This window comes from Chlamydotis macqueenii, chromosome 5, assembly GCF_036417535.1.
Source record: "Chlamydotis macqueenii isolate bChlMac1 chromosome 5, bChlMac1.mat, whole genome shotgun sequence".
NCBI lineage: Eukaryota > Metazoa > Chordata > Aves > Otidiformes > Otididae > Chlamydotis > Chlamydotis macqueenii.
Window position 1 is genome coordinate 71,715,432 of NC_141560.1, and position 17,173 is coordinate 71,732,604.

Genomic DNA, 17,173 nt, shown 5'->3' on the forward strand with positions numbered 1-17,173 from the left:
CCAGCAGCACGCTGGCCACCGAGCGCAGCAGCTCGGAGTTTCTCTCACCTAAACGTCTACGAAAGGCATGAAATCAGGTATTTCAACTGAGTCAATTAACAGATATTATTAATGAAAAGAGAAAACAGTTAATCTCAAAAGAACTGTGGCTGAAGACTTTCTCAGGAATCAGGTGAGAGAGCTCACCAGCGAGGAGGCCTGAAGTTCTGGTGTCAGACAGGCTGAGTTTGTGATATAAAATATATATATATCAATATATAAATATGTATATATTTGTGTATATATGTTTATATCACAAAGTATCTCTCTCACATATATCTATCATATATACAACCACAAATATTTTTGTATCACAAATTCTCCCTCTACACCCCCCCCACATATCTGTTTTTAGGAATTTTAAAATCAAACATATGCAGTGCTGTAAGGAGGAAAATACTACAAAGTTTTATCCAGTATCCGGTCAAATCCCACCAAGATCTTTTCCTGGATGTGCCGATGAGACTGCCGTGAGTTTTTTTTCTGTAAACTCTGTGGCTTATCCCCGAAGCGCAATCGGAGCTGTCGGGACCACGACCCCCGTTAACGGCAATCGCACTGCCTGGGCAGTACCAAGGGGACCGAGCCTGCGTGCGTTCATTCTTGCCAGGCTGACTGCATCTCTTCAAGTTCCCTCTCGCTTTCTGCGTCCTGGAAATGCAATAAGGGAACAGATAAATATGCAGCCTAATTGAAACAATTAAAAAAGAGATTTTCCCTTCTCTTCTCCAACCCCATACCAGGTTTTAAGTACACTCCAGCCTGAACAGTTTTCCTCCTAATGCTTTTTTCTTTTTCCTGTACTTCCCTCTCCACACTATGTCTTTGAAGCTTATTTAAGTTTTCTAAATACCAAAGCGTTTCTCCTGCATTTCCTTCTGCGAGACAAGAACTGAGAAGCAGAGCAGCAGAATTCAAACCTCTGCTCCCTCGCTGACTTTCATGATCTGGACAAATGCCTTTGTTTCCCCTTCTCAACAAGATGGAAGTTCTTTGATTGATGATGAGAACTCACATTTGCAAAGGCTTAACTCAAGCCACTTAAGCACTGGCTTCCTTACTCGACTCCCGCTTTTAATTCCAGAGCAGGAGAGAGAATTAACTGTTCATGGTGTTTCTGCCTGTAGCTCTCTCCTCGTCTTTCCTGAAAATCTCAGTGCTTTTCTGATTAAACTCTCATGCCTCCAACACATATTTATTGTTCTTTTGGAAAAAATCCTCCCCCCCAGCACGGGCAGCAGCCCGAGGCCCCCAGCACCCTGTGCGCTCCTGGACCGTGCCCATGGGCGCTAGCACAGGCGAGCTCCTTCCCAGCTGGGCTGCCGAGGCCTCTGGCACACCCATGACACGAACCTCAGCAGGACACTTGTGCTACAGCAACATAAGGACGACTTACAGCCTTAAAAACGGCATGGCAGGAAAATGCTGTGTGTTTCTAGACTTCTGCCTTACACCTAGGATGTTTATTCCGTCAGACTAGGCTGCAGCTGGATGGTCTGGAGGATCTCGCTTACATTACTCTGTTTGCATTTTTCACGATGGTGCAAATAACACCAGGTTACTATTAAAAGCTGCTGCGCTTTTATCCCGTTTCTGACTGGCAGTAATCTGAGCGCACCTTCCGTACGGTTTCTGCTCAACAGGAAAAATGCAAAGGAGAAGGGAAGCGCAGAACAGCTCCCAGCTGGGGAATGCTGCCAGATGGCAGTTTCTGAAACAGAGCAGCCTGCTCTCCAAAACCCTGTAAAAGTCATAAAAGAGCTGAAATATCCTAGATATTTAAAAAAAAAAAAAAAAAAAAAAAGCTGGGCAGCACACACAAGCTTCTGAATGGCTCAGCATGATCAGCTGCAGCCTTGGGGAGCTTCGGAGCTGAAGCAGCACCGGGAGAGTTAAAGGCTGGCTGCTCCTCCAAAGCCACACGGAAGAGTTAATTTAATACTGCGCTCCAGCCCCGGGAGCTGAAGTGGCCCCGTCTGAATTGAGCTGGCCAGCCACGATCCTGCCCAAAAGAATAAACTTCCCCAGAAATGGCGTACCGGGAAGTGTACCGCAGCTGCCCAGCAGTTCTGCAGATATCCCTGCTATGGGCTGCGGGGCTGCACTCGTGCAGGGCATTCAAATGCCTCCGTAGCCTCACCCTGCATTTGCACGCTGCTGTGCTGGACTTCCAAGCCAATCTGACATAATCTCAGCTTCTTAATAGTTTTCATTATTTTGCCGAATTGCTTTAGGCATTCTGGTAACAGGTCCCAAGAGAAGAAAAGAGTCCATGCTAAGAAATAAAATACTTTAAAACCTGGGCACACAGGCTGGATTATCTTTTTGAAAACAATGTTATCTCTGCTCATCATCAATGCGTGCTTACTGAGCCTGCTACCTCTTTCGTATTAGCTGGCAGCTCTGAAGCAAGATTCATCCACAGAGCAGCTGCAGAGTTGTTTCCCAGGTCCCTGTAACACTGAAGAAAAAATGACAATGTGAGAAGAGTTAAATGGGAAAAAATAGGCAGCAAGTGTAACTGAGCAATTACGAACCCTGGCAACGGATAAAGAGAGCTATTTCTACCTCTCAGCCATTTGCACTGGGTAGTTTCAGGCTTCTGACATTTCCTGCCGCATCCCTCATTCACAAAGCATTACAATCACCACTGGCTTATGGAATACTAGATTTCCTTTTTTTTTTGTGGGTTTTTTTTGACAAGGAGATTTTTTTTGTTGTTGGACATTTTAAGGTGCCCCTGTGATTGTCACCATTCTGGAAGCTCTATTTTTGTTTGCACCGAGTTGTTATACCTCATACAAAACAAGTATGGTAAGAGGTAGGGGTTGCTCAAACCAAACAGTCAGCAATGCAGTTAATCACTGTTTTAACGCAGCGCTCAGTGAGGAGAAGGACACCAGTTAAACGCCAGCAGGGCTATTACTCCAGACTGGAATGTCGCTGCACGAAATGTGCATGTCTATTCTGAGAGAGAACTATCTGTTCTGCTGTGAGCGCTGTCAAATTTCTGCATCTGGTGAATTCAGAATGGATGGAGTCACAGACACCCTTGAAGCCTTTAAAAACTCCACGTCCCTGCATATCAGTCAAAGATGTCAGAAGATGACTGCAAAACACAATTCTTTTTGTCTTTGAAGTCTGACCCATCAGAGTACTATCTCCTTCAAAATGACATACCGCTGCACTTCTAAAATGCTGTGATTAAGGCTGTGATCCAAAGTGACAGAGCCTGGGATCAGGAAAAAAAACCAACAAAATCAAACAGATACAAGTAGTCCTATTAACTTCTACGCTAATTGGTGTTTGCGGAGTATTTCTGAAGCTGAAGCACATCAGCCAGACGTGGTGAACCAGCCACCCAATAAAACGTTATCAGCCCGTGCAGATTACACACAATGAAACCCAAATTTTTACATCAACTCTGAAAATCTGTTCAGGTTAGGACTTGCAGGGATTTGCTGCTGCAACTTCACTGGAAACAAGTTCCAAATCTTTCATTCTTTACTCTACACAAGACATTTAGGGGTGATTTTGGATTTCCATGAATGCTGGCTGTATTTAGAAGGAGAGAGAGAAGCAAGTAAGAGCACAAGACCAGAAACAACAGGGTAGCTGATGTACCCATACGCGGCTGATTTTACCTGACAGGCTCATTACTAAATACGTGCAGGGAGCCACAATATATCACACACAAAATCCAGCTGGCACGAAGGCTGCTACACCTCCCGCTGTCCTCTGCCACCACCTTCGTTTTCCTTTAAGGAGATGCTTATTGAGAAAGACATTCTGCACCCAGGTTCCAGTAACAATGCACTCCAGAGCACGCAGATCCTACGGCTTGCACGCTATCCTGATACAATTCATATTCCTTGGGATGTTGGGAATTCAGGAATTTCACAGAGAATGACTACAGCTACTCCTTGCTACGCCCACTCTGGCTAATATTTCTGAAGCTATTTGGGCTTTAAATATTTCTAGACTCCAGCTGGAGGCTGTGGGAATGAAGCAGCAATTTTAGAGTTCAAAACCAACTATTCCCTCAATGCAAACAAAAAGATCTTTGGGGCTTCAGCTCCCAGCACTCATGGCGTATTTAATCATTGCTCAAGGCTCCCATCTGTACTGGTAAGACAGAGACATACTTTATCCTTTATTTTTGCCTATGATGCTTTTTCTGTATACACCACAGAAATCCGTGGTGGTGGGATTAAACCTCCAGCCTGTGGTTCACAAGTCACCAGTGCTGCTTTCTGTAGAATTTGATCTGTTAGAAAATGAGAAGGATGCTCCACCGGATGACTCAAAGGCAAAATCCTCCCTGAATTTTAATGCCTCTGCACTAGGTGATTTGGCCTTTTTTAGAAATCGTATAAAACCTTGCTTCTGCGTGTAGTAACTTACATGTGCTCAGCGCTTTATAGCCAAAGATAATTTTCTAATACAAATGTTTCTTATCCTAGAAGCATCTGACCAATCTGTGGCCAGTTACCTTGGCAATGTACACTCTTCCTGCTTTGGAAAACCCCGGGCTCAGCTCCTCAACCTACAAAGAGGAGAGGGGAGGGTACAGCGGGCAGAGAAAAGCAGACATTAGGATATGCAAAGGACACAGTTCATGCTTACTTCAGGTTACTGCATCTCTTAAAAAAAGAAAAGAAAAATAAAATAGATGATTAATCCCTCCTTTTGCAAACACATACACCAGTGTAAGACTCTTTCATAGGCTTGCCCAGCGGGTTAGCACAGTCCTCAGGCTCCCATACAGCGCCCGTGACGCAAGGAACACCACTCATCTCTCACCTCAGCCAAGTGCCATGGAAGAGCGGCGAGGCGGTGAAGCGGAGCGCTCAGAGCTAAGGGAAACTCGGAACCAGCCTGACAACCTCCTCTTGCACGTGTGCACGCACTGGTTTTAACCCCCTTGCCCACTCAGTCTTCACCCTCTTGGGCTTCTCCTGAATATGATGCCAAACCTCAGGAATCTTCCCTCAATTTTTTATCTTCTCATTCCCGGCTATTAATTCCTGGTTTCCTAGTTACTCACGCCCCTCTGCCTTCCTCCATTCATCTCAGTTCCAGTCACCGCTCTCCCAGCAACGCTGTTCCCGTACGTCCTATTACAAACCTCTGGCCTGACCCCTGTCCCATCTGCACTCCAACTCCTCGCTGTGCTCTGCCAAGCTGCCGGAGCCCAGACACAGGGGAAGCAGAGAGCGCAAGACAGACAGCGTTTGTCCTCCAAATTCTGTTCTCTGGCCTTAGACCTAGCTCAGCTTGCGTCTAACCCAGAGCTGCAGCCTGCAGGAAGATTTCCATTCCCCCGGAGCATGCCAGCTGTGGCTGAGAGCTGAAGTGGACTCTGCTGAGCGTACGGGAAGTGTACTTGTTCAGGGGATAATTAGCTTCCAGAGGGAGGGTTTTGTGTCCATTTAGAATTCCCTCCATATTTGACCACAGCTAAACCTCAGAAACAGGCAAGTTCCTGTTTCAGACACACACCGCTCTAACTTATCAATAAAAGTGACAAGCTATTTTTCTCTCTAATGAAAAGTAACAAAACACTTTGCCTCAAACTTCTCTGAAATGATTAAGCACTTTGGCTGAAAAGTATATTGCCTAAGGCAGATCCACATCACAAACTTCCCTCTCAAACAAGTACATTTTGGCAAAATTATAAAAAATTGAAATAAGCATGCTATTCCCTGCCACTTTGCAGAACTGCTGGCCCAATCCATGAGTTACAAAGTAGTATGGCAATTTGTTTCTGTAACGCTTCATCAGAGGTGCTCAGGAGTAGTTCTCGAAAGCACGGCCAAAGACAGGCTGTTTAACTCGTCTGCCTTGTGCAGGCCCTCGCAACAAGAGCTATGTGCTCAAAAACGCGACTCAGGCCATGTCTTAAATTCATTTTCAGCAACAGGAGACAAAAAAAAGCTGTTCAGAGCGTTGAAATTGACTCATTCAATGTAGGAAGTACTCCTAAGAATTTCTTTCTAGAAACACATAAGCAGTGTGCTCCTGAAACCTTGAAGTAGTTGTCTTGTTCAAAAGTTTGCCCTAATCATACAGCCTTTTAATAAAATATTCTGAAAGAAATTAAAATGACAGAACGTTGCGAGTGTCTATGCAAGCGTTCCCAGGGATGAGCTCAAACAGCTCGTACAGAGCCGGGAAGAGCACAGACCATACGCGTTCAGTATCAAGCAACGAATCACTCCACTGTGCAGCTTTAAAAAGGAAAACCAAAACCCTGGAAAACAATTCTGAGCACTCTGGATCTAGTTCTGAGGTCTTCAAAATCACGTCCTTCTGTCTGGCTATTCTAGATCTCCAAGGTTTTTTGCTTTCACCAGCTTCCATCCCACAGGTTCCAGTCAGCGGAGATGCATCACTGAGCACGTGGGGAGCAATGAGTTAAACAGAAGACGAGAATTGCACTTGCAATTGCTTTTGTCAGGTCAGCGACTCCCTGGCTTACCCGTAAGAAGTTTTGCAGGGCGTCCTGTACAGTGGCTGTAGGAGGGGCTTCAAACAAGGCAGAAGCAGTCTTCTTCTCAAGCCAGCCCAGGTGGGAAACCTGCAGAGACCGTAAGATGAAACGGTCAGACCCACTAGGGACACAGCACGCGGAAAAGCATACAGACAGCACCTGGGAGAAAGCCAGAGGCCATGGGAGTGTCGGCAGATTCCGGATGAGCATCCAAGTCCAGGCACAGAATTAAATCTGATTTGCTTTTCCTTGTCCCAGGTCAGCTTTGCAGTTCAACACATCAGCTGCACATGCAGAGTGCTCAAAGTAAGATTTATCTCTGCAGCTGAGTGTTACAGGCACACACCACTGGCTGCCCCAAAATCCCAAAGGGCCGTACCGCAGCTACCCCAGATCCCGCATCAGAGCAAACGCACGTACGGAGCCCTCCCAGCCCCCAGCGTGAATCGCGTACGAGAACGCGTTCTCACCATACAAAGATCCCTCGAGAGAGCCAGGCGAAAGCCTTCCCACCAGCAGATATTCACGTTTTGAGAAACAGGTAGCTATTGCAACTACTTCATTAAATCTTGCTCTCTTGTTCCCAGCTCCTCTCTCTCTAACACACAACACCCTGACATTTCAAAGGGGGAAAGAACGCACAGGACTAACTTCTGGGAACGCTTGCTTTGCTCAATACTGTGTAATTCTTACAAAGCAGAACAGCAGAACCACCACCATTGTCTGCATGCATCTGGTTTTGTTTCACAGCTTCAGCAGATCCGAGAGCAGTAAGGCTGAGCAGAAAGTCCACAACAGAATAAAGAGCTGGGAGCTTCCACCACTTCAGCTCACCGCTCCTCTGGAATTACTGGTGTCAATTATCTCAGCTACAACTTCACAATGTGACTTCGTTTCTGACAGCAGTGAAGCACTTGCCAATTGTGTAAACTGAAAAGCAGAGAGTTACTGCAAACTCTCTTTTCTTTTTATAGGCACGAAGTCTGATTTATGGCATCTGACTCTAAGCTTCCCCCTGTCAAGAAACAGAAAGCAGCCGGCACGCTTCCTCTAATACCTCCAGCGCTCTGTGCGGCGCGGGCAGAGGAAACACATGCAAAGGATTATACAGATGGACTGTGTGCGGGAGCTCGTGCCAGCCCCGAGATGTCCTTGATCACATCCATATGTGCTTCAAGGACTGAAGGTAGCTGGTTTTCACCGAGTAAAGCACGGGGAACAGCAAGCTAGTTTGCAGCTAGTGCTCTTCCTAATCCATTCTTTGCATTGCACCTCCCATGCCACCTGCAGTGACGAAAAAAAACTTCAGAGCACTTCAGAAATAACATTTTAGCAAATATTTTCCCTCTGGGAAAGAGACAAAATCCAGAGGAAGATTGAAGAGCAGAAGAGTGGCAATAAATAAATGAAATGGCAAAAGCCCCAGCAGCTTTTATTCTACTGCAGAGGCACACCAAGTACTTCTAAAGCCTTTTGTTGGTTCGGGGACAAAAGCGTTACAATAGCAAGAGCAAATGACATTGCCAGTACAAAACCACACTCTTCGTGCTTTTAAAAACTACCTGCTCCCAGCCTTTGACAGTTAGCACAGAGCGAGGCGCTGGAAACGGGCTCAGCCAGCACTTGTCCCCATTGCCAGCTCAGTGCTTCTGCAGTCCCTCTCTTGCTACGAGCTCACGTGAACTCCTGTTAAAAATCCGGACCACTCAAAATCTAGCGCTTCGAGTGGCAGCGGCAGTGTGCGGGTATACGCGTCAGGTTTGACAGGAGGCAGACAAGAGGGAGATGGGCTGCCTAAGACTTCTCCATTACAGTTAAGAGAACAACTTGGATGGAAAGCTGAGCGATTCCAATGAGACACTGCGTCCTGGCAGACAATAGTTTCAGCAGTGCTTTTACAAAAGCATTGAGTGCCACACATACAAGAACGTGAGCTTTCCCATCAGAAGAGGTTTTTGAATGCAAAGCATTTATGGTATTCGTCAGCGGGGTGCTCTTCTCGGCACTGTTTCAGGACTGAAAGGAAGCGTTTCTAGATTCCGTGAGACTGCAACTTCTAAATTACTTTTTCAAGCACCCAGGACATTTCCATACCTGTACTTCCTGATACAACACCTGAGTTCTGCGACTACAGAGCATCCTCCGTCCTCATGGCTGCTGGTTTGAATCCCCCTAGCTTCCATTCAAACAGCGAATTAAATGCCAAGGAGGAAGAAAGCAGCAATTAGTAATAAACTATTTTACCTGGTAACACCACCTGCCCAAAAGGTAGTAAGCCTTTGGATCCTCTGGTTTCAGTTCAATCGCTTTGTCGATGTGTTCCTGTGGAAAATCATCACCACCACACATTACATTTTCGTTATAAGCAAACACCATATCCACAAGAGCAGCTGAACAAGTGTGGGAAGAGCGAAGGAAGACATCCACAATTTGAGTGTCAGTGATCAGTGAAGTTACAGCCACAAAGAGACTACAAATTTTCTGAAAATGGTTTCAGCCAACACAGAAAAGCAGCACTTTATCAGCCTCAGAGACAAGAATTACCACACACAAAAAACGAAGCTGTCCTTCATTTTATTCCACCACCTTTTCAGAGCTTTGATCTAACCAGCTTACTGGTCACGTCAACAGCTGATGAGGTAATAATTACACGTAGCCTGTTCTGCAGTAACTGTTCTAGGAGCATCCTCTTACCCTGTTAACAGCCCTGCTGTCGATTACAGGCAAGTACAGGAGGCTGAGGCAGACTAAATCCTCCTTGAACAACAACTGCCTCGCATTTACGGGCGGGTGTAAGCATGCTCACAGGCAGTTATTCCAGAAGAGTTGGTGCTGTACCTCATTGCCACATGGTAATTTCATGTTTCAAGTCCTCAGTCTCATTATATACACACATTTTATTTGCAAGACTTTTCTCCTTTTTTTCTGAGATGATAGCATGCAAAAGCGCAGAGCCAGACCAGTCACTCTCGCCACGTGCCACTGGAATCACCTTCCTCAGCCCAAACCACCCACCCATAGCACCTCTGAGACCTGTTGCTTCCCTGGTAAGAGCTGGAGTCAGTTTTCCTTACTTACTTCTACAGAAATAAATATTGTTCAACACTTACACAAACCCAGCAGGTCCTCTCTACTCACCTTAAAAACATATCCTGTTTGAATGCGCTTCTGAATGCTCTCGTGTTCTGATAACTGCCCACAGAGAACCGCGTACCTATGCGGAGGAGACATTTGCAGGAAATTAAACCTTTTGAAATGCACATTCACGTGCTGTTCCTCTCTTCAGAAGGCTGATATAAGTACATTAAAGCTTCACAGCTGACTGGGGAAACAAGGAATACTGTACATCTAAGGGAAGAGACACAGTAACACTTGAGAGCAGAAGAAGGTTTTAGCCTGAAGGACGCCAGCAACTGAACAGGAGTGGCTCAATGCGGCAGGGAAGTTCATTGCCCCGACGGCTGGAAAGCCTTCCTTCTGCAGAAACACTTCTACACCTAAATTTCTTCACTCAGCAACAAAAATATGTCAAAACAGAACGATGAGGAGTAACGCTACTGCAGCGAGAGCCGGAACTATGAAAAGCTCTAATTAACTAAGGTGCTAGCGATCTTCCATACGCAACACCCAATCTAGCAAAGCAGTTGTCTACTTTGAGGGAAAATGTTGTGAAAACCTACCCACATCCTGCAGCCTGACACAGCCACCACACTCGGGAAACAAAATAACAGGTTTTCAGTGTTGCAAGCACAAAGCCATTTAGTTTTGCCTAGTAAGAGACCACAAATAGCACTGTACCTAGCAAAATCAATCATTTAATGAGCCGTGAAAGCTGAGGAAGGTTAATTACCCATGATTTACACCCGCCCATCTCACCTCCCTGCAGCACAACAGCTCAAACCCCTTCCCTCCCTGCATTGCCTCTCAAGAAACAACAAATGGTAGAGGCGTGTTGCGGCACTGCTGCTAAACAGAACAAACGAGCTGAAGTTTCAGCCGTGCTGATTCTGTCTTCGGCCTCCGCCATCCCGCTTAGGCGAAAGCTGTGGGGATGGAATAGGCTTCCCCCTCTTCTCTGAGTTTCACTCCAAAAGTATTGGGTGGAACGGATCAACAGATGAACACTGCCAGTCTTGTTCCTTCAGAAAATAAAGCTAAAAGGAAGAAAGATGCAAGTGAAGCTCCCCTGAGAGCTCTTCCTACATCCACATCCCAGCGCTGCTGGATCCTCTCTTATCTCGCCACACGCCCCCCAAGCATCCCTGCTGACAGCTAACCCCAACAGATGTTCCTGCAGGAATTCCTCACGGACACTTTCTTCAGTGTCAGGAAAAAACCCACAAAACATGTCACACCTCGCTGCTCTGGCCTGAACTCAGTTGTCAGTGTGTAAGCTACAACGCAAAGGAGTTGCATCTCCCAAATATTTACCATTTTGTCATTAAGTTCCATTCCTTTAACATGTTAATTTTCTTGTGGAAAAGCTCTAGTTCAGTTCTAAAATTCTTATTTTTCATTATAAAGGAAAAGTTTACCAGATCAATGTCTTAGTTGAGTAAAATCCTTTTCCCCCAGCTGAAAACGTTCCCAGCTGCACTGCAGTAACCTGACACTTGCAGAGGATGAAGTGTTTTTACGATCTTCCTCAGTTTGTTTCACAACAAACATCAGCTTGTGCTAAACATCCCTCACCACAACGTGGCCAGGGCTTAGAAACACAAGCCAGTGAAAGGCTTATTTTCCGAGATCAGAAGATGAAATATTGCATACGATAAATCACGCAGCCTGTAGTGCTGTCTAGCGCACAGCAGCTTGCCAGAGCGCAGCTCCTGTAGCTGTACCGCTTAGGCTCCCGACACGTGGGCAGGCACTAAATACAGTTAGGTCAGGTTTAAGGTTCTGCAAGAAAACAGGGAAGCACCGCACCCCTTAACACAGGAGCTAGAACCCTGCAAAACCTCCCTTTACACCCCTGTCCTTCCCCAGGGAAAGCCTGACGAGTCCCTTCAGAGGGGCAATAAACTTGACGGGACGCTGAGCGAGCCCAGCCTGACCCCTCCACCACCAACCATCTAAATGTCAAGTGGTGCGATGCTCAGCTGTCAAGAAATGTAAATATCGCATATTTTTTAACAGTTTGGCAAAATGCTACACAAAACAAGTAGTAAATTGTAGTCCTATCTTTGTGTCAGGAGACAAAAAAAAATAATTAAACCAAAAAAAAAAAGTAAGAGATGCCTGAACTGTTTTTTTCACAGTCCCAGGAAAAGACGACTGTAGCCAGCCCAGCTTTGCTGGTCTCAGCCCTTTGCACGAACCACCCTTTGCAACTCGTGCCTCAAGGGCCAGGGCCACCAGCCCAGTGCTGCAAAGTCTTGCATGTAAAAATCAGTTCTCAGATCTGAGGCCCTGGATGTCTTCAGACCCCGACTGTCTCTCGGAAGCGCCAACCCTATTTTCCGCTTCTCTCTCTTCTGCTTGTTTAGCTTGGCTTGCTGGAGCCATTTACGTGGTTCATTCTGTGAAATGCCTTGGGATGGATGTCACAAGAGGCACTACGGAGTTGCAGGAGGACTGGCAGTAAGAGGATGGATTAAAAACAAAGCGTTAGGGAAGGGGATTTTTATCTTCTGTACACATGTAACCTCTGAAGCGCTGTTCAGAGCGATGTCTCAGCAGTTACCGAAACCTTGTATTATGATATTGCTCCACTAATTATTAACCAGAACTGTTCATTAAGCTGACACTGCTCAAACAGCAAGTTCCCACAGGAATCTCCACTCAGTAAGGATTTCCCCGTTTGCCAGAAAATAAACTCTGTGGAAGCAGATCTACCAGACGAGAGACCGTCTGTTCCTCCAGCCTAAGCCCCCAGCTCAGCGCAGGCAGCTCCGAAGGGGCTCCACGTTCGATGCCGCCCTCCAGCTGACTCCCTCCAGAGCGGAACCGCCAGGCTCCGGACACGATTACGCAGCCCTGCGCCCCCAGCCCCACGGCAGCGGCCTCCCAACCCAAACACAGCTCATCGCTTTTAACCATTTCAAAGACCCGGCAGCCAAGCGTGCCGGCGCTCCTTTCTGCGTAAGGGAATCAGCAAGTTACAAAGAAATGGCGACGGAAAGGGGAAAGGAGTGGGGAGAAGCAGCTATGTGCCAGCCGAGTACTAACAAACATCGTTTACGTTGTGGAAAGCCACGTCACTGCTGTGTTCACCGCAGGTCACGTGCCTTCCCAGTCAAGGGTAAGAATTCATCAAGAGCCTTGCTGGCTTGACATGGGAGATAAGAGCCCGGTTTCAGGCCTAAAACAGCCCACACTTATGCAGGGACAGTACATCTAAAGGTTCCATCTACTTGAATAGGGTACTTGACACCGATGCCACGTGTGCTAGAAACTTAGATACAATAAGTCATGTTCTGGGTTAAAGCAACACTGATTTTCTCCTGCCACTGTCTCGATTTTCCATGGGGATTATAATTTTACATGTGTATTTTCACACTAAGGAATCTCAACAAAAACTGAAGTGACAAATGTTGGTTTCATCCCTCTTGTGACTCACAAAAATGAAGCCAGGCATCTGCAAGGAAAGCAAACCTGCAGAGCCGTTTCCTCACCCGGCATGACCAGCCGTGTCCTGAACTACCTGAGATAGCGCTCCGTTCCTGGGACCGGTTACACAGAGCATTTACCGGCTAGTAACTCATGGTGACATTTGTGGCTCTCCAGTCAAGAAAATATCCTTCCCCTCCTTCTCAGCTCTCGTGCTGGCCAGGCAAACAAGGCTGAGAGCAGGAGCAGCGCCAGGTCAGCGGGGTTCACAGGCTCCTCCGAGCACCCGGGGGCTTGGGCTCAGCCACGTGTGGGGTGAGAAATGAGATCCAGCAAAACTTACCCCTCAGGTCCACCACTCCTCCTCCTGGCAAACCAGAGGTTTTAAGAGACCGAGTGCATGATAAAAACATGTATTTTGGTTTGAGCCTGATGCTTAGCAATTTTATTTGATGCCGTCTAGTTCTGGCTTTGGTAGAAAGTGTTCCCGCTTCACCCTCTCCATGCCACTCGATGTAGAGATGATTTTATTTCTGTTACCTTTCTTCCAGCCTGACAAGCCTTAAATCTATTCACTAATTCCATTTACAAAAGCTGTTCTGTGCTTTTGATCTCCCTCGTCACACACCTCTGACAAAGCTGCAGTTTTACACCACCTCAAGGACAGATCTGCATAATTTTCAAAGAGATTATATTCATCACATTCCCATTTCACACAAGCATAACTCCCCTGTTTTCAAGTGAAAAGTTTTTCAGCACAGTCCACCCTAAGCTGTAGGTGCAAAGACTTTTAAAGACTAAGTAGTCCACAGATACTTACCCAACCATGTTTAATCACTTGAACACGATGCTAGGAACACTGAAGCACTCACCGTTTCAGCTGCAGATCATCAGCTCTGGTGAAACAACTACTCTGACAGCCTTCCCCGTGTTAATTCCCCTTACCAAGTTTAAAACTGCATAACGCTAAACAAATTCACTAATGTCGGGCTTAAAGAGACACACACAGACTCTTTCCTGAGCCACAGACTTGTGCCTGCGGGTTGTTGTTGATTTTTCACTAGTATAAATACTGCACCTGCACTTGTGAACGTTTTCCCGCAATACCCCGTAATTAAACTGTGCATCTCCTGATCTAGGAGCTGGTACACTGCTTTTCACTGCAGGTATACACACATATGTGTATGGTACAAAACTGGGCAAAACCAAAAAGCCTAATTTCTTAAAATTGCCCTAGACCGCCTCCAAACCTTTCACCTTTAAGTAGCTGCCCGCCACGACAGGCTTGCACAACTTGGTGGGAAAAGAAACAGAATGCATTTTTCTAACGAAAGTGATCCAGCAACTGGGAGCAAAACTATGCAGAAAGCTCTCTGCAGGCTTCCCGTGGCTGCTCTGGACGATAGCTTGGGAAGGACTACAGCGTTACACAACTGCGGAGCCCTCAGATGAGTTTGACTCATTAGCAGAACCCACAGGGGCCACGGGTTTAGCGGCACAAACACCATGCCGTTGCCAAGCCATAACGTTCCCAAATGCCCTGATATTTGTATGAAGGTCTTTGCTATTTTATATGAAAACAACTTTAATTTTTCAAATTCAGACAATACTGTATTTTTTTTGTTTGTTTTTATTTTTGTTACTTACTGCACAGTCGGGGCAGCAATGGCTCTTGTCTGCCAAGGAACACAGTTCTCAGCTTTGCTCAAGTGGAGCCAACAGAACACGCAGCTGATGCAATTCCCAGCGCCTCTCATCCCTCTGCAAAAGCAGCCAGAGCCTCAGCCCCTTCCAAGGGCCATCAGCTCCACAAAGACTATTTTACTTGACCAAGACACACTGAGATGAAAGCAGCAGCCCAACGTACACAAACAAGTAATTCCCACACCACCGTAAAGGCTTGAGGCAGAATATCACTTAAAACATTACCACTCTCAACTTGGAAGACAGAAGTGCAACCCTAGGACTCTCAGGGTGATTTCAGAGATCACTCAAACCCTTCTCAGATGCCTGGGGCTGTCTTAATTTCAGTGCCTAGCACCAGCCACTCTCAGCGACCCGTTCATGGCTAGCAGTCTCAGTGTCTTAGCAAGATGGGATGCGGGAGTTTCTAGCAACTTGAATTCCCAGTCTAGCCAATAAGAGAGAAAAGGACAAAATATCAAAGTACTCTAAATCTGCTTTTAGAGAAGTGAACGAGGACAAGACAGACAGACTGATGTATGTTAAGTTTCAGGATCGCTAGCATCCTTTGGGTGGGATCCCTGCAAGCAGAGGAAACACGGTGTAGCTGTAACTGGTACAAAGTTGATTTGCAGCTCATTGAAGGGTGAACGTAGGATGTTTGTTGCTAGCAGTCTGTCTAATCTGTTTTGAAAAGTACCCAACAGAAAAAAAACATTACTTGGTTTTGGAGTGAATAAGTTACCCCAAGTCCTCCTTTACCTCATTTTTCCGTGATTAACTGTTCTTTGAAAGTTACTGTGAACGAACGGACATTGAATGTGGCAAAAAAAAATCCCCTGACACCAAACAACACTGATGCTGTTAAATAACTCCATTAAGTTGGTAATACAGTAGAGATTAAACTGAAATAGGATGCAGACTAGGTATGCTAGAAAATTCATCAGTTAATGGGGGGGGGGAGCAGAGAATCAAATTTAAAGGTTACAGGAGATCTTAAGCAGCCCGAGGCAATAATAAGATCCTGTACTTACAAGCCTCAGCTAAAGTACTATATGCAATTTTTGAGTAATAAATTAAAAAGAAAAAGGAGGAGCTGGAGGGAGTCCCTAAGCCAGCAATGAGAACAGGAGGTTTGCAGAACACCACCATGGTAAAGGTCGTGGCAAGTGGGTCTGCTTTCTTTCAAACAGACTGGATGAGTACAACAACTACTGTAGTCTCTCACAAATAGTTCCTCATGTTCAAGTTTTTTTCTTCCTGTCTAGAGAGGATAGAAATAAAAACAAAGCTTAGGTTGCTATCGGGAAAAATCCATATAGTTTGTTTAGCCTCACCCCTAGAATATTTTAGGGATCAGGCAGTGTCGGTATACCTGGCATGCACCACCACAAGAAGATGCGAGAGATTACTTTCTGGAGGTGCCTACCATCTCTGTGTTCTCGATTCCTTAGACACCAGAAACCACGCACTTTTCTGGATCAGTGCTGTTCCATACTTAACTCACACTCCTGTGAACACATGCAGGTTCCAAGGAAACCTGGCAAATTACGTCAAGTTACGTGTTAGCTAGTGAGGAGTTTACTCAAGCACACGGCTAAAACCCAAGTTAATCTTCAATAGTGATTCAAGTCAAAATTCAAACGGCTGCCACAGAAAAGAAAGGCTGAAGTATCCCCTTCTCTGCCTGCACTGAAATCCATCTTTCCTGGATCCTAAAAAAGGTAAAATCCTCATTAGCTACCTCAGCTGGGATGCAAAGTGTGTCTCCAGTTTCATTCAGTTTCTGTGTTGGTTTTATCTGCTGAAGATCTCCAGCCTGCCGCAGAGGGTGGCAGGAATGGACCACACGTGCTCCCTTCGTAGAACAAAACGTATTCATTCCCCGTGAGGTCTGAAGATCCAAATGGTATTTATTATGTAGAATATACAATTTTTATGGAGTGGCCTCATGCTTATTTAAACCTCTGGTTTTACTTAGAAGACTCAGCTGCCCTCCCAAGAGCTGCCAGCAAAGAGCCTGGATGTACCTGGGCAAGATATCCAAACTATTGCAGGGGGGAAGAAAAAAAAGACCGCAGGAACTACTAGTGCATTCAAGGAAGGTGTCACCTGCATCAGCGCTGATAAGAAGAGCTGCAAAATGAAAGCTTTCACAGTGCACGAGTAGTTTTCCACATTTGTAGGACAGACTCTTTAGAAGACAGGGCGCATCTCAGAGGCTCATCCATCCCAAGAACGCATCCTCCTCCTGCTTCTTCACAACACACGTAACATCCCCAAGAGGGCCAACGCTTTTTACTTCTTCTGCAATGACAGCTTTCAGCAGTCAGCAGAGAGCATTTAATTTCCAATGCAAAATATCCTTAACCAAAAGCTGGTAATACAGCACCCGCAAATTTTTCCCAG

General features: G+C 45.9%; 1 protein-coding gene across 1 annotated transcript in view; it reads right to left on the reverse strand.

The window, feature by feature from the left end:
• Positions 1-256: 256 nt before the first annotated feature.
• RMDN3 (regulator of microtubule dynamics 3) overlaps positions 257-17,173 on the reverse strand; it is a 30,555-nt gene continuing 13,638 nt past the window's right edge. Inside the window, exons 7-12 of the mRNA XM_086749646.1 lie at positions 9,671-9,746; positions 8,777-8,854; positions 6,521-6,619; positions 4,532-4,585; positions 2,420-2,500; positions 257-690 (exon numbers count right to left, since the gene is read on the reverse strand). Coding sequence (XP_086605772.1) covers positions 637-690; positions 2,420-2,500; positions 4,532-4,585; positions 6,521-6,619; positions 8,777-8,854; positions 9,671-9,746 — 442 coding nt within the window. The 3' untranslated portion in view covers positions 257-636. The remainder of the gene's footprint in view (positions 691-2,419; positions 2,501-4,531; positions 4,586-6,520; positions 6,620-8,776; positions 8,855-9,670; positions 9,747-17,173) is intronic.